Source organism: Pleurodeles waltl, chromosome 7, assembly GCF_031143425.1.
Source record: "Pleurodeles waltl isolate 20211129_DDA chromosome 7, aPleWal1.hap1.20221129, whole genome shotgun sequence".
In the NCBI taxonomy this organism is placed as follows: Eukaryota; Metazoa; Chordata; class Amphibia; order Caudata; family Salamandridae; genus Pleurodeles; species Pleurodeles waltl.
The window spans coordinates 276,255,211-276,280,317 of record NC_090446.1 but is presented as its reverse complement, the minus strand read 5'-3'; the positions used below and the strand labels follow the sequence as shown (position 1 = coordinate 276,280,317).

Below are 25,107 nucleotides of genomic sequence, written 5' to 3'. Positions count from 1 at the left end.
TGACTGTTTTCTTCTAATTTCAAAGAGCGAGATGGAAGTATGAACGAAAACGATACGAGCGGGAATCAAGGTGCAAAACAGGACGAAGGGAGCCCGAACAAAACAGTCTTGAACCGGAGCACCAAAGACCAGATGGTGGAAAGAAAACAACACTTACACTGGAGTTGATGCCTGTGCACAGTATCACTGAGAGGAGTCAATTTGCCTTGTGACTCGAGAAACTTCTTTGAAGAAAAACAACTTGCACACATTTGGACCCAGTACTAGGTGGCAGGAGTGTGCAGAGCATGAGAAACTACTACACTACATGTCATGAACAGATGTTTACAGGGTAAGTAACATAATCCTTTCCACCTTCTCTTCTTTCTTGTTTGAGGAGCCATGATCTTTAGATGCTTATTGCGGATGCTTTGCATTCTGACGTTGAGTCTTTTTTTTTTCTTCTTCATGCTCCCATGTAGGAGCACATACTTTATTATGTGGTCTTTGTGTCCCTGCTACCCGCCTTCGTATGGCGGCTGAATGCGTGACATCCTTGGGGTTTTCTTTTAATGAGCTGAAGTCTCACTGGTACCCCACACTTAAGATTTCTTCATTAGGGCTGTCCTTGACACAGTGGCATTCAAGGTCTTTCTTCCGCCACAGCTAGTGTGGACTATTCAGGATGTGAGTCTTATGTTTCAAACTCAATCCTTGGCCTCTGTGAAAATGGCTCTTGGGTTCCCTGGACTCTTAGGGGGTCTTTCCCAGCTTGGCGGGTGGCGGGAGCCGCCCGCCTAGCGGGAACCGCTAGAAGACCGTACCGCGGTCAAAAGACCACGGCGGTCATTCTGGGTTTCCCGCTGGGCTGGCGGGCGACCGACCGCCAAAAGGCCGCCCGCCAGCCCAGCGGGAAACACCCTTCCACAAGGAAGCCCGCTCCGAATGGAGCCGGCGGAGTGGAAGGGGTGCGACGGGTGCAGTAGCACCTGTCGCGAATTTCAGTGTCTGCTAAGCAGACACTGAAATTCTAAGTGGGGCCCTCTTACGGGGGCCCCACGACACCCCATACCGCCATCCTGTTCCTGGCGGCCGAAACCGCCAGGAACAGGATGGCGGTATGGGGGTCGGAATCCCCATGGCGGCGCAGCGAGGATTCCCCTGGGCAGCAGAAAGTCGGCGGTACACCGCCGACTTTCTGTTTCTGGCCGCGGCGGTAGAATGCCCAAAGGAGCACCGCCAGCCTGTTGGCGGTGCTCCCGCGGACCCCGGCCCTGGCGGTTTTTACCGCCAGGGTCGGAATCACCCCCTTAGTGTCCTGCTTACTCATCTTCCTGAACAGCAAATGGCCTACATGGTCCTGCGTACAGGATGGCTCTCTTACTCCCTCCACATCTCACAGGAGACTGCTAAGGATCCCCCTCATACAGCCCAGTGGCAAGCTAAACTGACATAGGCCACTTTTCCTGGCCCACCGAGACTTCACAGAAGTGTCGCTGCAGAGCCGCACTATCCCATTAGACCGCAAGTGGCTGCACGGCTGCAAATTATATCCAGTTCCAACCTGGCATCTGGATGTTCTAGAGGTGTGTGATATGCAGTTAGGGTGAGTATCCGCAAGAAAGAGTATTGACAAGTGTAAGTAACTTATTCTTCCACAGGGTTTGGATCTTTAATTGATTCTATGCCTTTACTAGTCACGGCTTTGAGATCTGAACCATGTTGGCCTCGAATGAGCGTGGAGTTCACAGTATTTCAGCCTCATTGACCGCAGTGCGGTTATTACAAAGAGGTGAATGAGCAACTAAACAATATTGCTCACCGCCGTATTAAATGTGTGCAGGCACACGCAGCTACGTTAATGTATTAATTGGGGTTCCTGAAAATGACTGATAAAGATTTAAGCATGAAGATCTGATGAAAGTATTAATGATTCAGAACTTGAGTTACAGACGAGTAACTGTTTCTTTCCACCCTCACAAAACCTTCTACACTACGACCACACAAGGGAAGGTGATCAACAGAAGCCAAGTCTGCCCACATTCTCCTTATCAATAATGTCTTCCATGCGAGTGGCCCAGTCAGTGCATGCGCCTCGTCAGTCGCTCAGTATCATGAGGTTTCCTCCTGTTTTAAGCATTTTAGTCTCAGTAGTGCCGAGGTCGATTTGTGCATTGTTTTTGAGATGCTACACTAGGAGTCCCTAGCTAGCCACTGCTGTTCATCAGTTACAAGCCACCCCGTGTTAACACGCGTTTCAGCTGCTGAAACAATCCACTTTTTATTATAGAGCAAGTGTTTTCTTTGCTTGGAACGATGAAGGATAGCAGTGTGTGGGCGCGACAATGCTAGGCTTCTTGCCCACAACGTTAAATGTTGGTGACTCGGCGTTCTGAATTTCTGCAAGGTGGGTTATCGATTCTTCGATTGTATTTAGTTCTGTTTGTGAAAAATAATAATTTACTATAAAGTGACGGTAGTTGCATGAGTCAATAACAACATGCACCAGTGTTGAATAGATTTGTAAAAATTAAAATCCAAATATGTTAAATTTATCTTATTAGGATTGTGGAACTCCAGGCTCTAAAGCCAGGCCTGCATGCAAAAAGATTATACATTAAATAAACTGAACTACACCGTATGACTGATTTTAAAATATATATATTGGATGCACTGGAACATACTCATCACAATTGAGTATGCCAGCAGTTTTTAAGTATTTGAAAATATAATAATGATTGAAGTTATATGTTCTGTTTATTACATTAGTCATAAACAAAATGTTTGGAAGGAAGTGTTGCAACGAGTGGAGTTGGTGGTGGGTTCTCCTTTAGTCAAAGCTCCAGGTTTTGCAGTGGCTCAGAAGCACGTGTAGAAAGTATGGGAATTTATGGAAAATCAATGCTAAGGACGTCGTATTTCAGATGTACTAACTGCCTGCAAATGTATTAGTTTCCTCGAGCCAGTGCACCAAATTCAGAGGTGTTGTCCTCATGGAGAGGCCACAACTTACTAATGGCTTGCATACCAAGAATACATCACTTCTTTCATTTTGCCTTCCTTCTTCCTGTTAGCCTTCCTCCCTTCCTGCCTCTGTTCATTCCTTTCCTACCTCACTTCTTTACTTTTTTGTCTTATTTCCTATTTTTTGTTAATTTTTCCTTCCCTTCTTTATCGCCTCTTCTTTCTTAAAGGCGAGTAGGTCTGAGTAAGCCTGGAACTTTTGATTTTACTAAGAACTGTTACTTTTAGGGGTTTTCAGCCAAGGGTCATCCATGAGTCTTTGGGTGTGTTATTGTCATTTTTCTTCCTCCCACTCTAGTATGCATTAAGGAGCAATGTTAGCCCACTTCAATCATTAACTGACTTTACTGTGAGTTGCAGCATGCTGCTCCCTCACGAGCAGCACACCCACACACAATGTAGTTCTCTTCAGTGCCAGTGGTACCACGGTAAAGTATACTTGTTGGGACTAGAAAAACACTTTTGCCTTCAGCAAGTTTTTTTATTTCATTGTATTTCTTTGGATTTCATGAGATCCCAAAAGCGCCCAAACAATAACGTTTTGCAAAAACCATCACAAAACAAGAATTGTGAGAGGTTTTGTGGCCAGTGCCAGACCTGTTGACTTTGCCAGTGTGTGTTTAATTATGTCTTGGTTGTCCTTTCTTGGACTGTAGGTTTTTGCTGCTTTAATGCTGTATTTAAATAGTTTTATTTGTAAATTTGGTGTACGAATTTGCCTTCGAATTTAGGTACAGTCCTTGGTTTCATTGAGGTTTGACTATGGTAATGATCCTCTCCTTTGGCGTTAAACCTGGTGGCTTTGAAAAGTGTCCTTCCCGTTGCAAGAAAGCTGATATCTCAGTTTTCATGACCTTTTCCTATTTTGCCGTCGTCCTCCGCCTTCAGTGGTTTTTGTGGACAGTGTCTTTTACTTTGGAGCCTTGGATCTCCGACCTACCTAGCAAACGACGTGAGCTTCTCTAGAGGCTTCTGTACTTTTCAGATCTCTGATAGCCTCCATATTAAATGGTCAGTTTTCATAAAAGGGAACGCTATAGATTCAACAGGAGAGTTCCATATGCAAGATTAATTCTACTTTTACACCATAAGAACTAATTCTTCACATTAAATGTTCAGAAAATATCTTGAAGCGTTCTTAGTCCAATGTCACTTCAAATATTTAAATAAAAAAAAAAAAACTGTAGTTAAATTGAATAGTGCTGGGGCAGGTTGGGAGGTTTAAAGCCAACTACATGATACGATTACACGTTTTAGATGCTTGGCCTCTAGTCATTTTCACTGTGTTTATGAGAAATTTGTCAAAGAAGCTTTTAGATATTTTGTGCATATTGCTAAAATGTAGATTGATAGCCCAGAGGTACAGGAAAGAAAATATTAGACCTAGAAGAGCATGAATAGTAGGAGTGGCAGCTTGGTGGTCATTGCAGCAAAGTGCGAAAGCGTGTAATATGGGTGATAATGTCACATGGATATGTTCAGACTAGACAAAAAGGTCTGAAATGAGACCACCAAATAGAAGAGTGATCTGAGTATTATTAAACCTGGATACCTCAAATGCGGCTAATCTAGTTGTCAATGCCTTGGCTAAGAGCAAGATGAATGTTTGTTTCACATGCATAACCAGTAGAAAATGGAGGTTGTACTAATCTTTATACTTTGTTATTAAGGTCCCATTTGAAATATTGAGTCAAGTTCTTAAGGTCACTTCTCGAGAAAAACAAAGGTGTTTTAGGTGTTAAATGTTTAATTTCCACCCATCCTTGGAACTTCTCCGTAGGTGAATTGCACCTGATGATTCATTCTAAGGAGGTGCTTTCTTGGGTCTCTTCCCCTCAGGGGCCCTTAACTTTGTCATGGGCTGTCTAGAATTCTATCCGAGCCTCTGCTGGTTGTCTGGTTCGTTGTCAGTACGTCCGTGATGCTTTCATGCCTTCTGGAATGTACTGTCAAATGCAGAGGTTGGAAGTAGAAAGTGTGTTTTCTTCCATGTGACATCTGCTCTGCTTCCGTATTTACGCTGGGTACTGTAACCTTAGAGCCTGTTCTTCCCCTCCTGCAGTATTTGGTGTGCAGAACAGAACATAGAGTGTACGTTTAGTTAAGTGGTGAGTGTGCAATAGTGAAATAACTTCACATGAATTAAAGATCATCTAAAAATTTGCTAGCAACCGGTGAATCATGAAAACCTGAAATTCATCAAAAACATATTCAGGAATTTCACGTGCATGCCTTAGGAGGAAGGCAGACAAAGCTTTAAGCGGGATGGTGATGCTCATGGTCCTGTTGGTGATAAAAATAGAAGCAGCGATAATGTTTAAGCCGAAGAATAGATATAAATGTCATATTTACCTGAATAGACGGCTACCTACGAATATTAGAAAAATGTACATTTTTTCACTAAAGGGATAGTAAATCCATGAAACTAGCTGCTGCCGTAAGTTGCAAAGTCTAAAACAGAAGACTGATTTTCAGTTGGAGGCCATTTGGGGAGTCCGGCTATGCACAGTAGACTTTAAACAACAGATGTGTATGGTTGTCACACCCGAAAGGATGTTCAACATAAAAATATTTTCTAAAATCAAGCGCCTGTGGTTTTGGCCTGCACGATGGATTGTGATGTAAACACAAACGGATTCCTTCAAAACCTATATGGCTGTAAAATTTTGATTTACTGACATTTCACCACGGGACACGCACAGACTTGCTCTTGAAGCCTGTGTATACCTGAGCAGATTGTCGCATTGGTGTTTTTTCTTTTTTCATTTTTTTTTTTTCTTTGAGGGATTTCCCCTCCCTGTTTTCCACCTTCCCTCGTGGGGCTTTGGCCACTTAGAACAAGGCTGTTTAATTAGGCATGCAGTACAGACGGTTAAATGTTTGTCGGAACAACAATGTGGCACAAAGTCCGCATACGTAAAATTTCCTAGAGATTTGCCAACAAAATGCACCTTTTCTCTCAACTTTACCCCTCGAGGCGTCCTTGGCTGGCACACCTGCAGGCAGTACGAGACCATTCATTGTTATCTTAAGTTTGAATTTAACAGCCTCTTATGTTAATTACTGTTTATGGAACATTTGTCAGCTTTAAAGGTTCAAAGAAGGTCCGTAGAAATACAAAGTTCGTTTCACGTTTTCTTAAGACCGCGGAAGTAGACTGTTCTATTTCTTATTTTCACCATTTCAGAATTAGTAGCATAATTGTGGAGTGGGTGGTACCGTGGATCCGATTTGTGTACATTTTGTGCACTCAAATCACAAAGGATTGGTTTACATACAATGTGATTTCTGAAGCGTAATCAAAACGTAGACGAGGTGCACTTTTGTGGATGAGTTTTGGCTTCAGTGTCTAGGTGGTACGAACTGAAGTGATGCCAACAAGAAGCCACTGAGAAACTAAACTTTACTTGTTGTTTAACGAACAGTATGCAAGTAGCCTTGACATCGTCTAACTCATCAGTTGGCTTCAGTTTCATTAGTTGTGGCTCTCACAAAGACATGATGGTACATAGCAAACACAGTTTATCCGAAGGTGTTTTATTTTGTTATCGCTTGAGTGTTGCTTTCCTTCATGTTGGACTTCCCCTATTCTCCAGATTTCTCGTGTGAAAATACCAAATGAATATTATCCTGGAACATACTATTGACCCTTTTGCTCCATTACTTGTACATGCACTCTCCATTCCAACCAAAGTGGTAACCCCGATTTTTAAGGCCAAGACCGTGTATAGGGTGACCCAGTGGACGACTCGATCTGCTTTCTCAGAGTGTTATTTTCGGGACCCTGCTTCTAGGAATTGTGCACTGTTGTTTGAAGGCATTGTTTCTCCTACAATCAAAGTGTGCCGGTCTTTTCCTAGCATTTTTGATGGGTTATTTATTATCAGTAATTCTTTGTGCTAGAGATTCAGATAAAATTCCAATTAATGTGGTATTGCAAGGTTCACTGAAAACTGGCCACCGTATTTCAGCCTAATAAGGAACATGATCCCTGGTGACCAAGTTTTCAGTAAGACTTTAACAGCTGATAATACCTAAAATATAGACATAGGTGCTGATGATTGAGCAGTCCACACATCCAACATTCACAAGAAAGAAACACAACTCTTTGCACTTCTGAAACACTTGTTAGTAGATGAAATGCAACATTTATGGAAATTAGCGTGTTGGCTGTGAAACGTTAAGCTTTGTGTGACTTATCTTACCAGAAGTAAATGAAAATACGTACTGCTTTAAATGATGCATGTCTGCTTATAGACCTGCATATGACTTGTAAACGTTGTTTATTTATGTCACTAAAATCCCTTCTCGAAATAATTCTTGGAAACATGTGACTGTACTTTAACCGTTCTTCATCTACTTGATCTTTACAGGGCCCTCTGCCAAATACTTGCGGACATTTCTGGGAAATGGTTTGGGAACAGAAGAGCAGGGGCGTTGTCATGCTTAACAGAGTGATTGAAAAGGGATCAGTAAGTAATAGACGTTTTTATCGTCTTTGAAATAATTGAGCCTGTGTGTTTGGTAAGGGTGACAGCATTGTCTTTTACTGATAATTAACCCTGTTTATTTTTGTTGAAAGCATTTGCGTTTGGATGTAGTAGAGCAACATGGTCAGCTTCACCAGCCCTTTAGAAAAAGCCCCCTCCCCCACTTCCTGGCTTTCAAGTAGAGAAAATTCCACAATCGCTACAAGAGTCAAGTGTCTTCTTATGCTCCCTATTTTGTCCAAATACTGTTCTGAAGCCTTTGGTACCATATTGTTGCAAGTGGACAACTGCTTTGTTCACTTTCATCTTGAACTCACGGTTGCTAAATTCCCCTGCCCCCACCCGTCTTTCCCCCCTTTTTTTTGCTGCTCTTGTACGGGCTACTATGGTGACTTCCCAGACACCTCTATGATATTTTTTTCAGTCATTCGGTTGGGTGGACCTGCAATTATGTTTGCTAAAAATGTTTTGGCAAGATTACCTTCTAAACACTGTGGGACATTTCGTAATACCTGCAGTAGGTGAGGTAGGGAGGGAAAAATTCTGGCATTTGATGTCCTTGTCATTTCTTTGACGGTCTAATCTTGCAAAGCCTCAGCTTGCTGTCATCAGTCAGGGACTGAAAGTAAGTTTACAAAATTATTACAGCTTATGAAAGATGTGTTACGGTTCATAGTACAGCAAGGCGAAGGATGGAGAATCCAATAGTTTGAAAAATATTTGAAATGGCAAACCTTTAATATTCATAGAACCTTGGGGTTTCTTTCTGCCTTTAAAAATCAGTTATTGTTTTTCAGCATCATCTGTCTCTGTATTGTTTACCTTGTTGATCTTTGCAGTTATCTATTAACTTAATATTACTAGAAAGCGAAGTCAAACTAACAAGAGCACATAGACTTGATGCAAGTGTGCAGTCCATTTGAATCCGGATTTTCACCAAACCTGTGTAGAAAGCAAAAGCACCTCAGTTATTTTGATTACAAACAAATCCCACCTTTCTGTATTTATGAAAAACCTAGTTTGCCCACATCCGCAAAGAAGTTCAAAAGAGTCAGATGGCAAGCAGTGGCCTGCCTGACAAATGTTCGACAAGGACACCAACAGTTGTTACCGAATGCCAGAATCCTGCCGTAAAACATGTAGGTATATACGAGATCTCCAAGATGAAGTTCAGGTAGCTCAAATGAGACACATTTGTGTCTAAGTACTGCAAGTACATTTTAAGACAATTGGTGGAGTAGAGGTACCCAGTAATTTTGAGCTGCTTTTGATGTAGTATATTTAGAAATCATACTTGCTGGGAAATGTTATTTTCTGCATGAGGAGGTACGGCATTGGCTACTCTTAATTGTGCTAGCGTATACGATTTTAATATGTTACTATACTTCACGACTTAATATTAATATACATATGCACTGCTCTGTCTGAAGACAGCAGATCAAGTCTCTTTTCGGAGTATAACAACTGTAGTATTGGAAGAATTGCTTGAGCTTTAAATTACTAATGCTGGAGCGGGTACTTAAAGTCAATTAAAATAATCTCGAGCTAATAATAGTATTAGTTTTTAATAGTGACTGCGTCACCCAAGATAAGTAGACTAAACCTATGCTTACCTGTAAAAAATTACCTTCACAGTATTATTGTCCTTGATATTTTTGCCTCAATATTTTGAAGCCACATTATTCTGTAGTTGATGTTCTGGTGTTAGTGGCCAACATATGCAAGATTCAAGCAGTGAGCAGTGACCACTTTTGTTCTTCAGGCATGGTTGCCAGCGGTAATATAAACAAGCATTTTCAATGCAACGGGTCTCGCATTTGTTCGAGTTAGCGCTATTAGCATTGTAAAGCAAAAAAAAACGCAGCGCGATCGCTCTATGTAAAATGCAGCGCGATCGCGCTGCGTGGAAAATAAACAGATTAAGTAGTCCGGACTCCAGGCTGAAAACATCGAGCCTCGTATGTTTTTGGTACTTTACCGGTGCTGTGTAGGTGGGCTAAATGCCGGAAAAGGTATGACGTATGCATGCCTTTCACAAATGAAAGCAAGCGGATTTGAAAAGCGGATTTTAAAAGGCAAGCCCACAAACCAATGTAACTGACTGACGTGGCATGGGCGTGGTTTGAAGCCCAAAGAAAGATTACAGAATGGACGGAGCACTTTGTGCTCGCCCATAAAAATGATTTGTAAATGTAGAAATCCTTTAAATGGGTAATACATTACCTAAATAGCTTGAATGTTTCAGCACCAAAATATAATTATTAGTAATGAGAAACTCAAGGCAAAATGATACGCACCTCAAATATTAGCTTTAAATGTATACTGTGGAAATTCAGCCATTAGTCTAAAAAAAAATCAGCTTATGGATTTCGTCTTGAATACATGTTTTTCAGTTTTGATGTACATATATTAATTCAACAACATTTCTAATTTAGTTGGCTGGGCTGCACACAGGTATGGTACTTTTAGGTAGCTGGAGAGCTACCAGTAGCTCACGAGTTACTCGTTGGAGAAGCCTGTGCTAGAGCAACCTCTGGGCATTTGAGATGGTGCACAGTGCCTTTACGTCTGAAGCAAACTCCCACTAAGTGCTCTCCCTATGCTTTGACCAAACATTTGTTAACAAAAGTCAGATGACAGTTGCCATGAGCACAATAAAAATCTAAAAGATTAAGTGGTTATCTTTGCTCACTAGTTTAGACTTGATCGCAAACCTCAATTTGTTTCTTGCGCAAAAGAGGCACCAAAAGTTCATCCTGTAAAATTGCAATACAAAGTAATAATTTTCTGTTTTCTGTTTTATACTCAATATACGTGCTAAGCATTTATCTCTCTTTTTTAGGATTGTGAAGGATTCCCCGAAATGTGGTTTCTTGAGATAAAGAACCTTATTAAGCATAATTTATAATTTTGTGCTTTATTTTATCCATTGAAATGTGATAACTTAGTCAGTTGAAAGTGTCACCTCATATTACACCTCTGTACATAATGCTGTGTATTCCACTATATAGATAAAATGTGCTCAGTACTGGCCTGTGAAAGAGGAAAAAGAAATGATATTTGACGATACAAACTTGAAACTAACCTTGATCTCTGAAGACATCAAATCCTACTACACAGTAAGACTGTTGGAATTGGAAAGCCTCACCGTGAGTATTAAACATTTTCTGAAGCTACAGCTCAAGAGTAAATTAAGAATTTGTTCAGCTTTAAGAGCGAAAAAATTATGAAAGAAAATAACTTTAGATACAATTCAGCTGTTATAGGGCGCTTTTGGTCTTTTATAAATTCAAATGCTTCAATTGTTCCCGACAATCATTCCGGGAATTCTCAGTAATAAATGTTAAATCTCCAAAAGTAAACACTTGGATTACTATTGCATTTAAGGTGTAATGTGCATCACAATGTAAAAACCAAAATACAGCCAGGAAAAGTAGAGTAGTTATCATCTTCACTCCCCTCATAGGCCTCCTTAGTTCAGATTTATTAACCCATTCTCTGCTAAGCCTCCCCCACAACCCTCCTTTAGTGTTGAGCCAGTTTTTTTACTATTTGGGTGGTTCATGCTTAGGCCTCCATAACTTTTTTGTTCACATAAGCTATCTACACCAAATTTGTGTCCTTTTTTCCAGGGTTCTGGGGATTCTAAAGATATCCAGGGTTTGTTGATTTCCCTGGAGTGGACTGAGAAATTATGCAAACAATAGCTACATTTTATTTGTATTTTTGAGTCAAATGGGAAAAAAGTCCTGCATAAGAAATTCCCCGTTTTTTCTCTCCTGTAAATGACATTAACAAAAGGTTTGCAGTGCTAAAACCACCATGTTCCCATCTTCAGGAGCAGGTAGACTTTATTCAGAAAAACCAAATTTTAACATAGTTTAGGCATTTTACTTGGCGATAGTCCATTTTTCCTATTTGGTGTGCTTTTAGCCTCCTTCCAGTTTGAGTTGGGAACAGGTGTGAATCCATAATAGACCCGACAAAATATAAATCCCATAGGAAATAATGGGATTTATAGTTTGGCTGATGGGGGCATTGTCACTGTTGTGCTGGAGTAACACGTCCTCTGAAATCAAAATCGAGCTTTAAGTGTTGAAGCAAAAAAATATTGAAAATAAGTAAGAAAAAAAAAGGCATTTGTGACAGCAGTTTTATTTGTAACTTCTCATCGCTATGGCCGTTTTACAAAAGCTACATACCATTACATCTGCTAGACCTTTCTGGTGTGGGAATATATAGGGTTTGTGGGTTTTCCAAGAACTCTAGGTACCCAGAGCCAGTAACTGAGCTGCACCCAGCAATCATGTTTCATTGAGTACTCTGCATACAGCAATTCATATGGTAAAATATAAATAGTGAAAAATGGGTAGCAAGGAAGCCTATGTATTTACGAAATGGGCACAAGATATGGAGTTTAGAAACAGTGGATATTTGCATATCTCTGAATGTGTGGGTACCTGTACTAGCATGTGAATTAGAGGGCATTTCTCAAAATGACTTATTTCTTACATCCTGTCTTACAGTTGGAAGGTGCAAATGCAGAGAAATACAATTTGTAATAACACTTGTTCTACTATTCTGTGTACCCTTAAATCTCCCGATTAAAAATGTTGCCTCACTTGTGTGGGTAGGCCTAGTGCCTGCGACAGGAAGCAGTCCAAAATGCAACATGGACACATCACATTTTTCCACTGAAAACAAACCAGTTTTTCGCATTGTGGCTAGCTGTGGATTTTGGACCCTAGCTTAGCTGGCACCTAGGGAAACCGAGCAAAACAGTACATCTTTAAAAACTAGACCCCAGGGGGAATCCAGGTTTGGGTGACTTGTGTAGCTATCACCAGGTTGTGTTACCCAGAATCCCATGCAAACCTCAAACTTTGACTGAAAAACATATTTCCCTCACATTTCTGTGATGTTTTGTAGAATCTGTGGGTAGCTGAAAAATTCTTTCCACCCAACATTCCCTTAAGTCTTCTGATGAAAAGAATACCTTACTTGTATGGGAGGCGTAGTGCCTCCGGCAGGAACTGTCAGGAACGTAACATGGGTACATTAAAACTGACCTATTTTTTGCAAAGTGGGTAGCTGTGGTTTGTGGGCCCTAGCTCAGCTGGCTCTTAGGGAAACCTAGCAAACCTGTTCATTTTTTTTTTTTAAACCTAGACACTTGCATGGATTCCAGGAGGTTTCTGTACCCACAACCACCTGCAGACCTGTGTGGCTAGTGTCAATGTCGGAATGGATCAAGCAAAGGATAATGGAAGCTGTTGCTTGGGGATCCACATCGACCTCAGTGGGATCCGTTCCTGTCACTGGCAGACTTTGCACTTTCCTGGGTTTGTGAGAGCCAGAGCGACTCCTGTCCAGCTGAAAGAATTTCATGAGGCTCTACTTTGGGCAGTCTGACTCCGCTGGCGCGCATTTGGGCCCTGCAGAGTTGGAAGGGGCTCTTTGCGTTCTGTGCTGGCGGCTTTGGCTGCAATGGGCACCGAAGGATTCACTCCTGGATCTGAACCAGTTCCAGTTGTGATACTCAGACCTTCCCTGGTGCCAATCTGACATTGACACTCCTGGCATCGCCCCATCCTCATTTCCGACACTGAGCCGGATAGTCGTCGTACGACGCCAGCTCCTGCACCGACAGGGACCGTACCCCCTATGTCAGAACCTGAGCCTTATTTTTATGGGCTGTGTTATGGTGGGGAATGGTAGGGGTCGCTGGACCCTTTAGAATACCAGCACCAAGACCCCATGGACTGATGAGCAAACCTGGGCGAAACCAGTGGACTGGATACCCTCCCAGGTACTGGCATGCTCTCTCCCCTTGCGCTGGCTGTGGAGGTTCATAGTCAATGGTGGTTCAGAGAGCAGCTGAGGTCCTGGACCTTGAGCTGCCTTCTGTGGCAGTCAGGACTAACTGCCTGACAGAGGTGCTTCATTCAGCCTGGGGCTTCGTCCTCTGAACCTCTTTTTCCCTTTGGGTACTTGGTCTAAACTAGCACTGGACTCCTGTGAACAGGATTATTGCCTGCTGCCATCTCCCTGCCACGGGTGACCCAGGTTTGTTTCCTGACTTAACAGCCCAAGCCTGAGAGCTTGGTTATCCAAGACTTCACTTCCCAGGGCACGTTTCCTTCCACACTTCCAGATAGGTAATCGAAGAGGCAGGACACACTTGGGAAGAAGTTGTTTTCTTCTGCAAGCCTGGCATTGTGGTCCTTGTACACTGCATGCCTTTTGGCCCATTATTCTCACACGCTGTGGGAAACTGTTGTGCAAGTGCTGCACAGGTACCATAGGACGCCCGGGTTGTACTTTCCCAAGCAGTTGCTGATGGGTGAGATGCAGCAAAGTTCACTATCTAATGTGAATTGGACACTACCGACTCACTAGTGCTTGCGTCGACAATGGCCCTTAGGCGCCACACCTGGCTAAGGACATCTGGCTTCTCGGGGTATGTTCAATCTAACCTTTTGGAAATGCCCTTTGATGGCATCAGTCTCTTCAGAGAGTAGGCAGGATCGGCGCACGAGCGCTTCAAGGATTCTCATGCCCCAGCCAGATCCTTGGGTCTCACGGTGGCCCCTTGTTCACCTCAGTCTGCTTCTTGACCCTTTCGTGGCTATGGAGAGAGCACACAACTATATCTGCTCCCCTCCAGCCACTGTGCTGCACATGCTGCCCAGTCTGTCCGTGGCCGAGGAAGTGGGATCTACTGTTATCCTGGATCAGGAAGCCAGCAGCGTGGCCAGTCCCCGGCCACCCACCCCCAAGACCTCGCAACACCCTCCTCCCCACCACCCTTCCCTCCATGCCACCATCCTAAGATTGAATGCTGGAGAATCACTTGGCACTTCTCCGAGAGGAAGTTACAGCTCTCTTTGCCAAGAGAGCCATAGACAGGGTTCCTGTGCTAGAAGTAGGTCATAGTGGCTATTCCTGTTACTTTCTGGTGCCCCAAAACGGCAAGGGCCTTCACCCTATCCTAGACCTTTGCTCCCTAAATCTTTTTCTCAAGGGGTTTTATCTGCCCTGGACCCAGCTTACTGGATGTGGTAGCATTAGCCTTGCAGGATGCTTATTTCCATATCCCCGTCCTGCCTGCCCACAGATGATACTTGCAACCGCCACGCGCAGTTTCAGTTCACCATGCTCCCTTTTGGCCTTACCAGTGGCCCTCGGATGATCACCAAGGTGATGGCAGTGAAGCTCATCTGCGCAGGTCAGGGGTTTCAGTCTTCACCTACCTCAACGACTGTCTGTTGAAGGCGGGCTCACCCAAGGCTATAGTCTCCCACCTTCAGACTACTGCAGACTTCCTGCATTCACTAAACGTGCCAAAGATGCACCGACTCCCTCTCAGAAGCCCCCTTTCATTGGAGCTGTTCTGGACACAGTGCAGTTTTGGGCTTATCCTCCCGAACGGCGAGCTCAGACTATTCAGCCTATGCTACCAATGTTTCAGCCTGTTTTTGGTGAGAATGGCTTTGAAGCTGCTTGACCTCATGGGCTCCTGCATCCTGGTAGTGACACATGCCAGATGGCATATACAAGCTCTGCAGTGGGACCTGAAGTTCTAGTCGACGCAGCATCAGGGTAAATCTCTCCAACATGATGAAGATCTTGCAGGGAACCACGCAAGATCTGCATTAGTGGCTAAAGAACCACGATTGGGCCAGTGGCAGGTCCCTCTCCCTTCCGCAAACAGATCTCACAGTAATGACAGATGCGTCCCTTCTGGGAGAGGCGGAAATCAGAGACATCTGGTCTGCGACGGAGTCCGGACTCAACATCAACCTGTTGGAGCTCTGTGCGATCAGACTAGCATTGAAAGCATTTCTTCCCTCTCTCAAAGGGAAGATAATGCAGGTGCTCATGGACAACACCATCTGCATGTGGTACTGCAACAAGCGGGGCATATCGGAGTCGTAAACCCTATGTCTAGAGGCTCCGTACGTGGCTGGGACTTTAGGGCATTTCTCTGATGGTTCAGCATCTGGCGGGGCTCTCTGAATGTCAGAATGGACAAACTCGGCTGACAATGCTTAGTCGGTCACAAATAGAATCTCCATCCAGAGGTGGCACAAGGTCTCTTTTAGGAGTGGAGAGAGGCAATAGGTTAGATTTGTTTGCCTCCGCAGAGAACGTGCAGTGTCAGAAGTACTGCACATTGGAGTTTCCAAGGCAGCATTGCTTAGTGATGACTGGAACATAGACCTCCTGTACAACTTTTCACCCTTGCCGCTTCTGCCCAGAGTTCTCAAGAAGATCAAGAACCACTGACCTAAGTAGTCCTTATGGCTCAGGACTGGGAACAAATAGTCTGGTATCCGAGTTACTCAAAATGGCCATCAATCCTCGATCAGACTGCCCCTTAGGGAGGAACTTCTGTCTCAGCAGCGAGGGAGAGTTCTCCACCTTGGCCTGTCCAGTCTCTGCTATCTTGCGTAGAGATTGAGCGGGGACAGTTGACATCTTTCGACCTTCTGCCTGAAGATTGTATTGTTATCTTGACAGTCCGATGTTCCCCACCAAAATGGTATACGACTGTTGTTGGAAGAAATGTCTGTGATGGTGCACAGACAAGTCTCTCTGAGGTCCTGCTGTTTATCCTATCTGTGGCCTAGCAGGGCTCTGCTACGGGCACTCTAAAGGTTACTTATCTGCTATCTCTGCGTTTTTGAGGTGGCCTTTTCCACCTTCATTCTTTACGTCTCCTGTGTTAATGGGTTCCTTAAGGATCTTAACCATATGTCCCTCCATCCCCATTCATTATGACCCAGTGAGATTTGTATTTGGTTCTGGCATACCTAATGTGTGCTCCTTTTGAGTCTTTTCACATTTCCCCCCTCAGGCTTCCCAACGTTCAAAACAGCCTTCATTGTGGCCATTACATCTGCCCCAAGGGTGAGTGAGCTGCAAGAATTGTCATCTAATCCACCCTACCTTTCACCTTTCCTACTTCTTTCAACCCCCCCAACAACCCTCCCCCACCCCCCCCACCCTGCCCCCCACCCAGCATCCTTCTAAGAAAGAGGAGGGACTCCACCGCCTGGACCCAAAAAGAGCGGCGTTGGTGTTCTACCTTGATCGTACATAAGAGTTCCATGTGGATGATCAACTCTTTGTCTGTTATGTGGTGTGCGAAGGAAGGTTGGACAGTGCAGAAGTGGACCATTTCCCAATCAGCTGTTCTCTATATTAAAATCTGCTACGCACTGGCCACCTAGCAACCACCTGAAGGTTTGCATGCTCATTCTACTAGAGCAACAGCTGTGACTGCTGCGTGAGCATGAAGAGTTCCACTCCTTGATATCTGTTAGGCGGTAAAATGGGCATTCTTGCACACTTTCACCAAGCACTACTGCCTGGACATTCCAGTCCGTAGGGACGGGTACTTTTCCCTTTCGGTCCTGCAGGACTTTCTAGTTTGATCCTGGTTCGGGGATTTTATTGCTTGGGTATCTATTAAAAAGGTAAGAAATCTGCAAATATAAGTCTCTATCAGATGAGCATATTACTTACCTTCCGTAAGGCCTTATCTGGTAGAGACATATCCTAGTTGCAGATTCCTTACCGACCCACCCATCATCCATGCTCCGCGAACTTATTCCTAGGGACAGGGGCTCTCTTTCAGGGCCTTAGTTTTGATGCCCCAGTGGCCAGTGTTCTTTATGGCTCTGCGCTTCTGACATGGAAGGTTGTGTGAGTGCGCCAGGGTTGATGCCCATATAGAACCTGTGATGTCATGTCTGGCTCAGACAGCACTGACGACGGTCACAGAGCCAATCGACTCCACCAAAGGTGGTGAAAATCTCACAATCCAGACAGACACCTGGGAGAATTCAAAAGGGTAAGGATTCTGCAACTAGAATATGGCCTAATTATGAGCTGGCTAGTCGGACATTATCACTGCCATATTACAATGTTTCCGCAAGGCTGGCCAGTGGAAACAGTGCGCCAGCATTGACCTTGTCTCCCTCAGGGAGGCCAGTGCCGTTGCACAAGCGGTGCCCTTAGCACCTTCTAATGTCAGCTCTACACCTCCTAGCTCCAGCCCCCTCCCCACTGTCCCCGTTCCCAACTGGGTGACTCTAGTCGATTTGTCCACCAGCAAAGCGGTGGTAGGACATGAATTAGGCTCAGGTGAAAATACATTTCCCTACAAGTTCAATAAGCGGTCAGTCACAGTTTGCTTCGGTTCTTACACCTTGTGTTTTTTTTTTTTGTTCTTTTTTATTTTTTATTATAGTTAGGAAATCAGTCTTTAGTCCCTTAGCTTACTTCAACATGAGCTCAAAAGCCCAGTACCATTGTTTGTAGCCTCAGAGGTGGCAACCATGGAAGGCAGGCACAGCTTTTGTATTCAACAGTGGCTGTCCTTGAAGGTTTGGTATAGCTTTGTGGTACCTGTGCAGAACTCCTGGCAGTTGCCGCCTGCTCATGAGTTGATTCAGTAGCTTGTCACCACAGGTGTAGCCTGATCATGGCTGACGCACATAGAAGGGAAGAAGGTGCCCTGACCTCAGCTGATGCACACAGTAATGTAGATGAAGCACGGACCTGGGCCAATACGTAAAGGCAAGATAGATGCAGCCTCGCAAAAACGGATTTATGTAGATATTTGAGGTTCCCCCAAGAGAATAGCAGCAAGACTGCAGAATTGTGTCTCTAGTCATTCCTGGCTTCACTATCTCAGAAAGTCAACTTTCTCTGACTGTTCCTCAGGCTAGGAACATGCTGGGCTTCACCTGGAAAATCTATTTTCCTGCAGGGCCAAACCGACCCTTTCCCTCTTTTAGTAGGTAGGCTGGCTTCTAGACAAAAGGCAGAGCCTCCGTTCCCCAAGCAGAAAGTGCAGACTCAAGGTTTAGTTACTTACCTCTGGGAGGCTGGTGGTAATGCAAACACCAGCCATGGTCACACCTGTCCTTCGAGTACTCTGCAATGTTCTTCCTTCCTTGTCATGGAGATCTTGAAACTCAAGTAAAGTGGGGTGGTTTGAGGGTCCCACTTTATGTACATTTTGTAGACAGGTGATGTAGATCCACTGTCTCAAATTTCAGAACTGGTTTGGAGTGGCTCTCTTTACAGTTTCCTTCTCAGGCTCCTCTCCAGGCACACTCTTTGTGTGCAGTTATGCTTTCCACAGTAGGTATCATTTGGAGCTGCTTTCAAACTGGAGCATGAATATTGTGGGCACAATGAAATGTGATTTTTCTGCACCTACTGTCATCGGCCTCTCTGAAGTAGTAATCAGAGATTTACAAATGGCCAGGCTTGAACTAGAGACTTCCTCACCTTGAACAACAGAAACTGCTGTCCCACTCTTCCCACTAGCCATCTACGAAATAGCATTGCTCAGGAGGAACTAATCAGCAGCAATTTCTTTACAAAGACTTTGTGGAATTTCTAGAGGTGGCCTAGTCTCTATCAGCATCAATTGCATACTACAGGCATATTACACACGAACTTGCACTCAACATCTAATCAGGGTGTTGGTGCAGAGTACTGGGTTTTCGCATAACAGGACTTTACACAAGAAGTGCAAGTATATCACGCTGGCACTGACACCTATAAAAACATCTGGTCAATTATATGAGCTATCAAACCTGGTATGACACATAGTAGCCCTCTGTTCCCACTGAAGGTGCACTTGGTGTTGGTGTGCTCATCTAGGTCAAATAACATTTCCTGAACCTTGCATTGTCAAACAGATGTAGCCCTCTTTCCACATGCTAGATTAGCATGACAACAGGGTCAGCAGTAAGTGAGGATACCTGATATATATGCAGTTGGGCATTCAGGTCTGGCGTGCATGCCTGGTTTTAAAGCAGGGAACATTCAAGTCCCAAAAAAATCAGGCTTTGAAATGATGCCAGATCCTACCAAATCTTCTTTGCTGCATCAGCAGTAGATTTAGTTATTTTCAATAATGGATGCTCACCTGCAAGAACTTTCATCAGTCGACTGCTAAAGACGGACTGAAGAGACTTTGTATGTAACTATTTTGCATCTCTGGGTCACAGACTTATCTCTCAGGTATTTCATTCGTTACATTAACTGGTGGAGATGAGTTCCTGCAAAGGCTATACTACATGTATGTTCTCTATTCACAGGCGAGGGAGCACAAGGTTGCCTCTCTTGTCCAGGAAGCTTGGCAGCTGTGGCACAGAGCACTGAAATGCAACATTATTTTTGTCCCTCAGAAATATACCAGGCCTCACCAACGAGTGGGTGAAGCCCATGAGTAGAATCAAACAAGTGTCAAAAGTTGGAGCTAGGCTACCCGCAGCTGTCGCAGCTGTAGCTAGTCTTATAATTTGCTATATGCCATTCTTCACAAGCAGGTTTGGTGTCCACTGGGTTCATCGCTATTTTTGATGCCTTTGTATGGGGAAACATGCCTGCACTTTTGCACCTATTTCCTTCGTCCTTGCCTCATTGCAAGGACGAAGGCAAGCCTTGCAGCATCGTTCTGGTGGCAACACTGAATCACAGATATCCTGAGCTTGTCAGTGGGCATTACTCACTTCTAAGGACCTGTTAATGTGTCTTGGAGCTGTAGAGAAATCTTAATGGCAGTAAGACCCTCTATCTACAATGAAGACGTTTGTGCTAAAATGGAAAAGTTTGGGTGTGATCTAAAATACTTTGAACTGTCATCTGTCAGTCTGCACAAGCGTTTCCGTTGTGTCTTGCATCTGTTAGTCAAATCAGAAATATTCCTACAATGGAGTTCACTTAGTAGCTATTTCACAGTATCGGAGCCAGTCAATCAAAACGTCCATCTTCTCCCCAGAAGACTTTACAAGACCTTTTCCTTAGTATTTAAACTTGCACACTCGTTATAATAGAATACATGGTGGAGCATTCTTGAGGTCATGTTTTGATCCCATTCATAGTTTGTCACTACAGTTCAGTTTGTGGAGAACAGCAGCCCTACTAGTAACATCTATTTAAGGGTTGGTAAGATGCAAGCTTTTGCAAAGAATCCACTCTTGACATTGTTCAGGGTAATGGTCTTGAGAGCTGTTCCACACATCATCCCAAAAGTGCCTACATTGTTTAATCTAAACAAACAATAAATCATGTTGCTGGTTTAGAGGAAATAACACAGGCTCTTCTGGGATGAAATTTGGGCAAGTTCTCTGGACAACCCTCTTGTGACCATCCAAGTATGGAAATAGAAAGATGGCATCATAAACGTTATATCTAAAGCTGCATGGAGGCTTTGGTATTCCTTTTATGTTTTGTTTGACAATCTGATTAATGGAAGCCTTTAAGAGAGTGAACTCAGTCTCTCCGCTTCATTGGTGGGAGGTTGGTTGTTACAATGTGGAGTGTAAGCTACACTTGCTGCAATGTAAACATGTGCTGTTGGAGTTCCCAGCATGTCGAAGAGAAATAATTCAATTATATTAATCTATGAGGCAAAACTGGAGAGTTGTAGTTACATGTTAATAACGTTTTCTTGATGAAGTAAAGGGCCGAACGGTTGGATGGGTGCTGCATAGTGATACTGAGATCTCCACTATTGTAGAGACCCTTGCAGCTTAATTAGACCTAAACCTACACTCTGGGTAGTTTACCGCTAAATTTAATATAACACCTTTTAATTGATGTATGGTGAAAACCGGGAGTTCCTTTGTCTGGAATGTACGGGATGCACAGTTTTCCTGCGGCTTGGAATAGTGAGGAAGCATCGGTAGTTGGTTAAAATAGGCAAAGTGAGTTAAACCTTTTCTCCCTGAACCTCAGTTTTAATCTTGAGCAGTAGGGGAGGTGGGGGTGTTACTTATATAAACATATTTATTTTCTCTGCTTTGGAATGATGGTTAATGATGTGCAGTGTTGCCCAAAACTAGTGCCTCTATTTTGATACGTTTACGCAGAGGATAGCAGTCCTTTGTCTTTTTTTTCCATGCCAGCCTGGCTCCCAGCTCCTCTGTCTAGTTGGAAGAGGGGCTCTATGTGTCAGATACTTAAATCGGGCAGTGCATTTAGTGGAAGCAACATATTGTTATCGAGTATATGATATTGAACATTAAAGACATCAGGGGAAAGTTGTGATTTAAACCATTAGACCTTCTTTTATTGGCTATTTCGAAGGTTCTAAATCCAATTTGCTGACTGCAGTTAGCAAAGATGTGTTAGATTCTTATCACATCGGTAATTGTGTTTGCTAGAATATGGTACACTGTTCCAGTATTACATAACCTTCGAAGTCGGACTTGTCCGCTTAGGAGGGATGTTTTCCTCGAGTTTGATGTATGTTTTCTGCTGTTGGAGTTTTAGAAGCACTGTTGACTGACGCTATTTCCTACAAATTGGATTCCACCGCAGTGTAATGATATGTACACTTGCCCTAATAAGACATTTTTTTCACTTAAAATTAGGTGATAACATGCAGAGTGTTTTAGAAGCTCAATGTCTGTGCTTACCGACTTTGAACTTTTTGGGCCATTCCTGCCTATAGGATTAAAAATGTGAGCCCAGTGAAATTACAACTTAAAAACCAGATTGTGTTACGAACTGTGAAACTTTTCTGTCTCTAAAGAGAGATGTGAGACCTCGAATTTCCGATGGATATGTCTTCCTGCAGATTCCTCGCCTTTAGAATAGCTCCAGGTGGACCTGCATGCCTGTACTCAGTGCTGTGCTGCTCCATATCGACTTTGTTCTGCCCCAAAATTGATAATGGAGTCGTAGATAAGCTCCATCCCTGCATGTCAACATCATTTCCTTTCTTTTCATGCCTTTGTTCCCTGACCGAGTGCTCACGCTCAACTTTTTTTCTCATCCCTTGGTGATTTGTTTTCTGCAAAAATATTTTTTTCCAGTGCGCCAAACAACTATATCCCCTCCTTAAACTACAGGATTGAATCCTTGTGTGGCTGTCACAAGCAGATGTCTGTGACAAATACTCACAAGGTGTACTTCTGGTGTTTGGTTCGGCCCGTGAGGAACATGAAGGCAATCCAGGAATTCAAAGCTATAAATTGACGAGCACCAAAAGATGCCGTAGAAGTTCCAAAGCCGACAACGCTGACCCCTTCCCCCTCTCCTGGCTGTTCATACAGCATATCTTTGTTGAGGGCCATGTCTTCTTGTAAGTTGAAGCTGATACACAAAATGGCTCAACTGGATTTGTCCCAGTCCCAACCACCCCCAGCCTGAGAAGTCAAATGAATGTTGAGGTGCTTCACATTCTCGCTCCCTGTCTCCCCAACCAAAGAGCAGATCCTGCAGTAATACTAATGCACCCCTAGTTTCCAGGACGATAGTGCAAAATGATGTATACCTTTAGAGAGGCCATGTTGAAAAGTTTCATCACTCTTCTATTTCTATCTAGCACACCTTTGAGCCCCAAGAATCCACAGAGTCCTCCAGTCCGGTTAGTGCTTGTGGGTATGCTGTCTGTTCCTCCAGAGCCCTCTTCAGGCTCTGCTCCGACTGGTGCAGACATCCATTCTTGGCAACAAGGTCCATTCCAGACCCTGCAACATTAATGTTGGTAGCTGGAGGGGAACTCCATTCCAATAGTCCTTTCCAACTCTGAGCTAAATGCATCTTGGCCACAACCGAGGTTGCTTCTCGACGCTGTACTAACGCATCCAGCCTTAGTTCATTTTAACTCTGACTTAACCACGCCTTTACTTCAAAGTTGCTTCCCTGTTCTCCAACAATTTTTATTTTTGGACTCTAGTCAAAGCAAGCTTGACTTTGGGGATGACAATGTAGATTGGGGATGGGGTTATTATTTTTTCCAACACTATGATGGTAATTTAGTTATGGACTACCAGGATACCTGTGGGATTAGACACTTCAGAATACTGCATTGTGTTCGCACCCTGAGGACCACAAAAGGAGGAGAGTGCATTCTTTGCGGAGTTAATCAGATGTGCAGAGGAGGTGGTTGATTTATAATTGCCGACTGTGTAAATCTAAACCAACGTCCCAGCAGACGTTTTACAATCGGGTCAAGCCTCATCAGATCCTTTACTTATATTTCATGATGCACCGATTGACATCCTAACGACGCCTGGTCCAAGCTCTGTTCCTAGCCAACAGTGAGCAGGCTTCACAGGCAACCCTACTCCAGAAAGCTGGGGGTTAAAGCTTCCACCAGTAGGTAAACCCCCATGATTCCTCCTGACATAGATTCTAAACACTTCGAGGCTTTTGAGAAGTAAATGTTTTCTTGGCCAGATTAGCCCTTTGGTCAGTCATTTGTAGCCTATGCTGGGGCTGATTAACCATGCTTTATGAGTTTATAGGACATGGTTTGCAAGATCTTGCCATCAGTTTCAGAGGAATTTTGGGGTAATTTGGCTGAAATTATTCAGGATAGTTACAGTGGGCAAAGTAATTCATTTGCTCTGGATTAGGCTCTACTGACTGCTAGGAGGAGCAGTGGGCCCTAATGTGGTGCTTCTGTGTCACATTTGGATGAGTTCTGCAACCTTCTCTTGGGATGTACAAGCCTCTTTAATGGCCGTGCCATTTGATGGATCTCACCTGTTTGGCGAGATGGCAGATAGACTGTTGGATCACTTTAAAAACAGCTGAGAGTTGGTGGGTTCTCTTGGCCCTTCTACCTTTGCAAAACAATATCCAGCACATTTTTTCCTATTTTGAGGCTATGCCTGGAGTTTGGCATATTGCCAACATCAAGGCCCATTGCCCCTGCAATAGGCATCCTGGCATCCTGGTCCTTTCGGTGTCAGGACCGGAGATCAAACGAACTATGTCCAGGCCACCACGTCAACAAACTTTGCAGACCCCGTCCCTGCTTGAACAGCCTTTAAGCTGCTTTAATTTGCCCTTAGAGGCACACAATCACCTTCTGTGGGGAGGAGTTGGGGGGGGGGGGGGTCCATGCAAGCTGACAATCTCACATTTCCTTTAAGGGTAGCAAAATATAACATCAGATGGGTGGGTCCTCCAGATCGTCAAACATGGTTATGCCCTGTCCTTATCGACCTGCGCATCTTCCACCCACATTAGATCATCTTTCAGAAGAACACCTGCCATCTTGCTCCATGAAGTGGCTACTCTTTTGGCCAGATGAGGCATAGAGGGTCCTAACTCATGATATAGGACCTGGCTGTTGCTCCCTCTATTTCCTAATCACCCTCTCAATGCCCTTCTTGCAGATGGACAAATTCAAGATGCTCACACTAGCCCCAGTCCTGTCTTCACTGGATCCAGGTGACTGGACGGTGGCTTTGGACCTGGAGGACACCTACTTTCATGTACCTGTTCTCCACTCCTACAGATGATACTTGGATTTCTGGGCCATTTTCAATTTAACATGCCCTCACTAGTGCCCTTCGGTTGTAGACAAAGGTGATGGGAGTGATCACAGCTTACCGTCCAAGGTTAGATCCCAGTTTTCCCCTAGCTCAACTCCTGGCTGTTAACAAAAGGTATACAGCAGTAAATCTCAGGCCACCTCCAGACTGCAGTCAGCCTTTTGACATTGTTTGGGATCACTATTAAGGTGCCAAAGTGACATATGATTCCTTCAGACTATTCCTTTTATTGGAGCTCTTCTTAATTTTATGCCATTTTGGGCATTCTCTCCACCACAGCGGGTCCGGGA

At 43.9% G+C, this 25,107-nt stretch overlaps 1 protein-coding gene across 1 annotated transcript in view; it reads left to right on the top strand.

The window, feature by feature from the left end:
• Positions 1 to 25,107, top strand: part of PTPN1 (protein tyrosine phosphatase non-receptor type 1) — a 368,861-nt gene that overhangs the window by 225,803 nt on the left and 117,951 nt on the right. Inside the window, exons 4-5 of the mRNA XM_069243648.1 lie at positions 7,377 to 7,475; positions 10,505 to 10,642. Of these exons, the coding sequence (XP_069099749.1) occupies positions 7,377 to 7,475; positions 10,505 to 10,642 (237 nt within the window). The remainder of the gene's footprint in view (positions 1 to 7,376; positions 7,476 to 10,504; positions 10,643 to 25,107) is intronic.